Source organism: Drosophila pseudoobscura, chromosome X (genome assembly GCF_009870125.1).
Source record: "Drosophila pseudoobscura strain MV-25-SWS-2005 chromosome X, UCI_Dpse_MV25, whole genome shotgun sequence".
NCBI lineage: Eukaryota > Metazoa > Arthropoda > Insecta > Diptera > Drosophilidae > Drosophila > Drosophila pseudoobscura.
Window position 1 is genome coordinate 9,669,576 of NC_046683.1, and position 7,123 is coordinate 9,676,698.

At 41.4% G+C, this 7,123-nt stretch overlaps 1 protein-coding gene across 1 annotated transcript; it reads right to left on the minus strand.

Moving 5' to 3' along the window:
* Positions 1-342: 342 nt before the first annotated feature.
* On the minus strand, positions 343-6,531 carry LOC4814704 (monocarboxylate transporter 7). Its single transcript, XM_001354972.4, has 5 exons — positions 6,358-6,531; positions 5,273-6,289; positions 1,103-1,247; positions 907-1,027; positions 343-845 (listed from the first exon to the last, which is right to left on the minus strand). Exons 1-5 carry the CDS (start codon positions 6,439-6,441, stop codon positions 584-586), a joined length of 1,629 nt encoding a protein of 542 aa, XP_001355008.3. The 5' UTR covers positions 6,442-6,531; the 3' UTR covers positions 343-583.
* Positions 6,532-7,123: the final 592 nt, after the last annotated feature.

The following is a 7,123-nucleotide window of genomic DNA, read 5'->3' on the forward strand; positions in this document are numbered from 1 at the left end:
TTATAAAATAAGGTTTAATTTCCACTAAATTTATTTCCTTACATGGTAACTACAAGCTTACTACACATTTGCTACATATTAAATACATTTTTATGTAATTACCAAAATTTACATATCGATGCAATATTGATATTTGATATTATAATTGCGCATACAAAATTTAAAATTAATTTTTCCCAATATAATAACAATAATTTGCTCAAAATTGATTCTTTATTGATATGTACTATATAGTAAATATATATATATATGTATATATATATATAAAGTGCTCGATTTTGTACAATATATTTCAATTTGGATAGTTCGATAAAAAATGAATGGCTTATAAAAAGAAAAGAATTGGCAAAACATCCCAATGTTTTAATTTTTTAATTACGAATCTTTTTGACAATACAACTATATTCAAAATATTTAGGAAAAATCGTAATTGCCTTCGATCGCCAACTTTACTATCGATGCTCGTACGGTACGTAGTCGAACCGCAGCACTGCCAATTCCGTTGGCCGCCATAAGTTGAAACATTTTTTTACAGTTTTTATTTTTATTTCAGACAGAGAATTCAAGCAAGTGTGAGTGGTTTTCAGTGGACAACAGTACTGCGGCCCGTGTCGGGCACATCCTCGTGATCGACGTTATTGCGTTCGATTTTGTTACGTCGCCGAAATTTAACAATGAGCACCTCGATGACCCAGGGTACGGCGCAAAGAATCATAAACCCGTTCAAAATGTGAAAAACTAATAAGTAGTCGCGTGTCTTGTCGCGGATAATGCCGACGATCGGTCCGATGAGAAACATGGCGTTTCCTTGCGTGAACATAAACAGTCCGTAGCCGGTGGCAAATCTGTGCGGGAACAAGAGTATTAATGATTATAAATCCAACGCTCAATAGATCGCAAACCGACCTCTCTTTGGGCAAATAGTCGGCAAAAACAAGAGGCAGCGGCACATGCAGCCACGTGCGCAAAAAGCCTATAACTCCGGTGATGCAGGCCATTCCCACGAACTCTGTGATTCCATTAAAAACTGGTGAGTGAATGAAAAAAAGTGTAAGTTTCTATTAGGCCCCCTGCTTTTCTTCCTCCAATGGAGGTTGCGTACCAAATCTAGCAAAGACCGTGAAGACAGCTCCGGCCAAGTAAATATATCGGGAGGGCACTTGTATGCAAACAGCGGTGACGGCCAGAAAAATTCGCGATGTTAAATCGGCGGCTGCTCCAATTGCTATAATAGTAGCAGTGTCGGGCTGTGGGTAGGGATGGAACAACAACCATTATATTATATACATATGTACATATATAGTTTACGAATATATTTCAATATATTTCTGCGCTTTAAAAAGCCAAATATGTAGCTATTTCCAAGTGAAAATGCGGCATTTCCCCCCCCCTCTCATTCAGTAAAAACCGAACCACGAGCAGGAAACTTTTTCCCCTTCTACCATTTAGTTATGTGTGTGTGTGTGTGTCTTGTCGGTTTGAACGCTGTTTCCAGGCGACACGATGCCGGGCAGCGGCGACAGCGCAGTAGCTTTAGTAAAAGCCGACCAGAAAAAGAACTCAAAGAATTCGTGTAGCTACGCGCATGTGCAAAGGCGCCTTTTTCCGTCTCTCCCATTTCATTCGCCGATTTGTCCGATTTCGTACCGAGTCTCTTTTGCTCTCGTGTGCTATATACATATGTGTGAGCGTGCGAAGCGGAGATGAAAAATAAAATGGCGCCGTCGGTTGTAGCTTTGTGTACCCGGCGGCTGGATGTCAGGCAGCGGTGCGAGCGCATGCGCAGAAGTTAAACCGAACTTTACCGAGACGGACGTACGCGCAGAAGAAAATAAGTGAATTTTAGTGAAAAAAAATGTAAAGAAACAAACCAGCAGTATTTGAGAGCAAATAAAAAGGTAAAGGTTCGAAAAATTAAATTATTATTCAATTTTAATTATGTTATATGTGATATATTTAATATAATATGTTATATTTTTACGTTATATATTCGGAGCACCGAATTTTCGTTTCGCTAAGGTCTTTTTTAAGGTTATGTGTTTATTTCATGCAATTTGGAATGAAATTTTGCAATTTTAGCTCGCGTTTTGTGCTTGTGTGTAAAGCGAGCGAGTGTAAAGTAAAAATGGCGACGTCGGTTTCGTGCCTTTTTTCCGTCTCTCTCATTTCAATCGCCGCTTTGTCCGATTTCGTACCGAGTCTCTTTTGCTCTCATGTGTGCTATATACATATGTGTGTGAGCGTGCGAAGCGGAGACGGACGAGACGAGACGGACGTCGAGGCGACGTCGGTTTCGTGCCTTTTTTCCGTCTCTCTCATTTCAATCGCCGCTTTGTCCGATTTTGTACCGAGTCTCTTTTGCTCTCATGTGTGCTATATACATATGTGTGTGAGCGTGCGAAGCGGAGATGAAAAATAAAATGGCGGCAGCGTCGGTTGTAGCTTTACGTTCCCCGGCGGCTGGATGCCAGGCAGCGGTGCGAGCGCATGCGCAGAAGTTAAACCGAACTGTACCGAGACGGACGTACGCGCAGAAGAAAATAAGTAAATTAAAGTGCAAAAAAATGTAAAGAAACAAACCAACAGTATTTGAGAGCAAATAAAAAGGTAAAGGTTCGAAAAATTAAGTGAATTTTAGTGCAAAAAAATGTAAAGAAACAAACCAGCAGTATTTGAGAGCAATTAAAAAGGTAAAGCTTCGAAAAATTAAATTATTATTTAATTTTAATTATGTTATATGTGATTTTTACGTTATTTATTCGGAACACCGAATTTTCGATTAATATTAAGGGTTTTCTTCGGGTCGCTAAGGTCTTTTTTAAGGTTATGTGTTTATTTCATGCAATTTGGAATGAAATTTTGCAGTTTTAGCTCGCGTTTTGTGCTTGTGTGTAAAGCGAGCGAGTGTAAAGTAAAAATGGCGACGTCGGTTTCGTGCCTTTTTTCCGTCTCTCTCATTTCAATCGCCGCTTTGTCCGATTTCGTACCGAGTCTCTTTTGCTCTCATGTGTGCTATATACATATGTGTGTGAGCGTGCGAAGCGGAGATGAAAAATAAAATGGCGGCAGCGTCGGTTGTAGCTTTACGTTTCCCGGCGGCTGGATGCCAGGCAGCGGTGCGAGCGCATGCGCAGAAGTTAAACCGAACTGTACCGAGACGGACGTACGCGCAGAAGAAAATAAGTGAATTTTAGTGCAAAAAAATGTAAAGAAACAAACCAACAGTATTTGAGAGCAAATAAAAAGGTAAAGGTTCGAAAAATTAAGTGAATTTTAGTGCAAAAAAATGTAAAGAAACAAACCAGCAGTATTTGAGAGCAATTAAAAAGGTAAAGCTTCGAAAAATTAAATTATTATTTAATTTTAATTATGTTATATGTGATATATTTAATATAATATGTTATATTTTTACGTTATTTATTCGGAACACCGAATTTTCGATTAATATTAAGGGTTTTCTTCGGGTCGCTAAGGTCTTTTTTAAGGTTATGTGTTTATTTCATGCAATTTGGAATGAAATTTTGCAATTTTAACTCGCGTTTTGTGCTTGTGTGTATAGCGAGCATAAAGTCAAAATGGCGACGTCGGTTTCGTGCCTTTTTTCCGTCTCTCTCATTTCAATCGCCGCTTTGTCCGATTTTGTACCGAGTCTCTTTTGCTCTCATGTGTGCTATATACATATGTGTGTGAGCGTGCGAAGCGGAGATGAAAAATAAAATGGCGGCAGCGTCGGTTGTAGCTTTACGTTTCCCGGCGGCTGGATGCCAGGCAGCGGTGCGAGCGCATGCGCAGAAGTTAAACCGAACTGTACCGAGACGGACGTACGCGCAGAAGAAAATAAGTGAATTTTAGTGCAAAAAAATGTAAAGAAACAAACCAACAGTATTTGAGAGCAAATAAAAAGGTAAAGGTTCGAAAAATTAAGTGAATTTTAGTGCAAAAAAATGTAAAGAAACAAACCAGCAGTATTTGAGAGCAATTAAAAAGGTAAAGCTTCGAAAAATTAAATTATTATTCAATTTGAATTATGTTATATGTGATATATTTAATATAATATGTTATATTTTTACGTTATATATTCGGATCACCGAATTTTCGTTTCGCTAAGGTCTTTTTTAAGGTTATGTGTTTATTTCATGCAATTTGGAATGAAATTTTGCAATTTTAACTCGCGTTTTGTGCTTGTGTGTATAGCGAGCGAGCATAAAGTAAAAATGGCGACGTCGGTTTCGTGCCTTTTTTCCGTCTCTCTCATTTCAATCGCCGCTTTGTTCGATTTTGTACCGATTCTCTTTTACTCGTCGCTTCTCGCGCTTTTTGGAACTTGCGCGAGCGCGAAAAAAGATCTGTTCCGCATGTTTCCATTCTCAGTGTTTTTTTCTCTATCGAACCTTCCCGAACTTTGGTGCAAATTTTGAAAAAAAAAAGAAATTTATGATTTGGGTAGCGTTATCTTCAATAATATCCACTCTATAGACATGAATCAAAAATCCTGCGAGCGGTCGCATAATTTTGTCTCCAAAAACAACTAATGAAATGCTAATGAAATTTTTCGAAGAAAATTATAATATAATATTTAATTTCTTTTCATTTTAGCGATATAGAAATGACATTTTTATTTGCCGAGGCGTGTTTCTGTGAATTTTTCGATAAAGGGTAAGAATAAAAGAAATGTTAAATTTATAATTTAAATTGTAGTCAATATTTTTAAAATCCAGTCAAAAAAATTCTGAACTTCGGTGTGCCGAAGTTAGATATTATTCTACATTCTAGTATATACAAATTTCGTGTCGCAGTGTTTGTGTTTGAACTCCTCACAAACGGTGAGGACCGAGAATTTTTTTTTGTATCTTTGAAAGGTATTAACTAACATTTTTTTGTCGGGATTTGTAGTAACAAAAAAGAAACCAGGCCACATTTTAGAGCATACAGAACAGACCAACGTATCCAATAAAGTAACGAAAATGTGCATGTGAGCATATCGCAATTGCGTGAAATACAATCACAAGAGGGACGAGATCAAGAAAATGAACAAGAACATTGTGAATTTTCATCCATTTTGGTTCTTCATCTCGAAAAATTCAAACATGAGTGGGATGGAATGTGTTGCGCCTCAGGAAAAGTGCAACTACCAGAAGTAAAAACACCAGCAGAACCATTGAAAGGCTTTCTCACGGCACGGATCGTTCGGTACAGCAATAGTTCACAATACTGCGACAAATGGTTCTCCGGGTAAGCTAGTAAATTGATATATTCATGTAGTAATGCTCACCCTGCTGTATCCCAATTCAAACAGATAGACCGGCTGCATGGTGAAGAACGTGATGTCCGAGTATAGGGCGAAGGTGATGCCCAGCACAATGTTGACGTAGATGGGCTTCTTCAGGAGCGTCAGATCTAGAAAGTCCACAACTGTGCGGGTCCATCCTTTTTTGGGGACGGAGGTGGAGGCATCGGGAGCCACCGTTGTATGCGGTGTCGGTGATCCACTGACTGTCGAGGGGCGCCTGGATGCCTGCAGGCTGTGGAGCATTTGTGGCGAGGCATCGCTGACGACCACTGGGCCGGACCAGTTGCCCAGGCTGGTGATGCTCGAGGCCCGGCTGGAGATGACCTTCAGCATGTGCTCGTCGGCATGCGAGAGTCGCCGCAGAAACTTGGGCTCTTCTTCTGTGGCTTTCAGCGGAGTCTCTGGCTGGATGCGCACCACCACTGTGGTGGTTTTCTCTGTCTCCTGAAGCTGCAGCTCCTCCTCGCTGAGGGGCACACGACGCATATGCCACTCGACGGGATGCATTACGAGCATACCCAGGACGGCGTGGGCATTGAGGCCGGTGAGGATAAGCAGGCACCCGCGGAAGCCGTACCATTGCATCAGTTTCTGCATCACAATCGGATAGAGCATTGATCCCAGGCCGATCAGCGTCTGTGCAAAGCTCATCCACATCACACGATTCTTCACAAAATAATGATTGAAGGTCGTATAGCAGGTGGGGACCATCAGGCCAAAGGCCAAACCCTGCACCAAACTGAACGCCAGCATTAGATGCATCGTCGAGGTGGCAAACAGTTGCATTCCCGTTCCCAGGAAATACAGGACTCCACCCGTGACGCCAACCGCTCGCATGCCGAAACGCTGGAACAGCGAGCCCGAAAATAGACCAGCAAAACTCATGGCCGAAAAGAAGGCGCTGGTGATGATAGCCATGGCACTGGTCTCTGCGCCAATGCTCTTCAGGAAGTCCCCGAACACGAGACCAAATGATGGCAGAGCGGCCAAGGCACTAGTCTGGAAAGGAAGAATAAAAGCCAGGAATCTAGTATGGATATCTTTTGCTGCCGGTGAGTAGCACTTACAAACGGCAGGGCCATGCCAATGCACACAAGGATGCCCCAACCACCATCGGGGGCCTCCAGTTTGTAGGACCTGGACTTCTTCATCGATGACTGAAAGGCCTGGCGACTGCTGCTCCTGAAGCGCTGAACGTTGAGTGATCTTCCGAATGACTTTCCGAGTGGCACCTTGGGTGCGTATCGTTCCTCTGTCTGCTCCGTCTGCTATGTGCTTCTGTGTTACACATAAATCAATTCTCCATCCATCATATAAGTCAGTGGCAGTGGCAGTGGCTTCCTCTTCCAGTACCTGATGCTTCTGCTTCTGCTGTCTTATCGGTGTCGCGGTATATGGGTTTTATGGCCGAAGCTTAGGGGGTTTTGTTAGCGCATCTTCCACCCACTCATAATGTAATTTGGCTTTTCCCGATAAGATTAGAAGAGATGCCAAATGATGCAATATTCACTTTCAAATGATATTTGCCAAGTGGCGGCCTCTCTCCTCTGGGAACCTTCTCTATTATTATTACAATTGCGAATCGTTTTTACGCTATTTATCTATCATCGCTTCATATCTTAAAAAAAAAAACAATTAAAATGCCTCACCCCCGCCTCCCGCACTCGATGATAAGAGAGAGCGCAGAACTAATGCTTTCAGATATACAACAGTGGTCCCCAGTGGTCGTCCTCGTGGCCTGACAGACTTCATCTTCTCAGAATTAATTCTCATTCATAATTTATAAAAACTTAAATTTATTCTTCACGCATTACAGAACGCATGTGTGTGCCT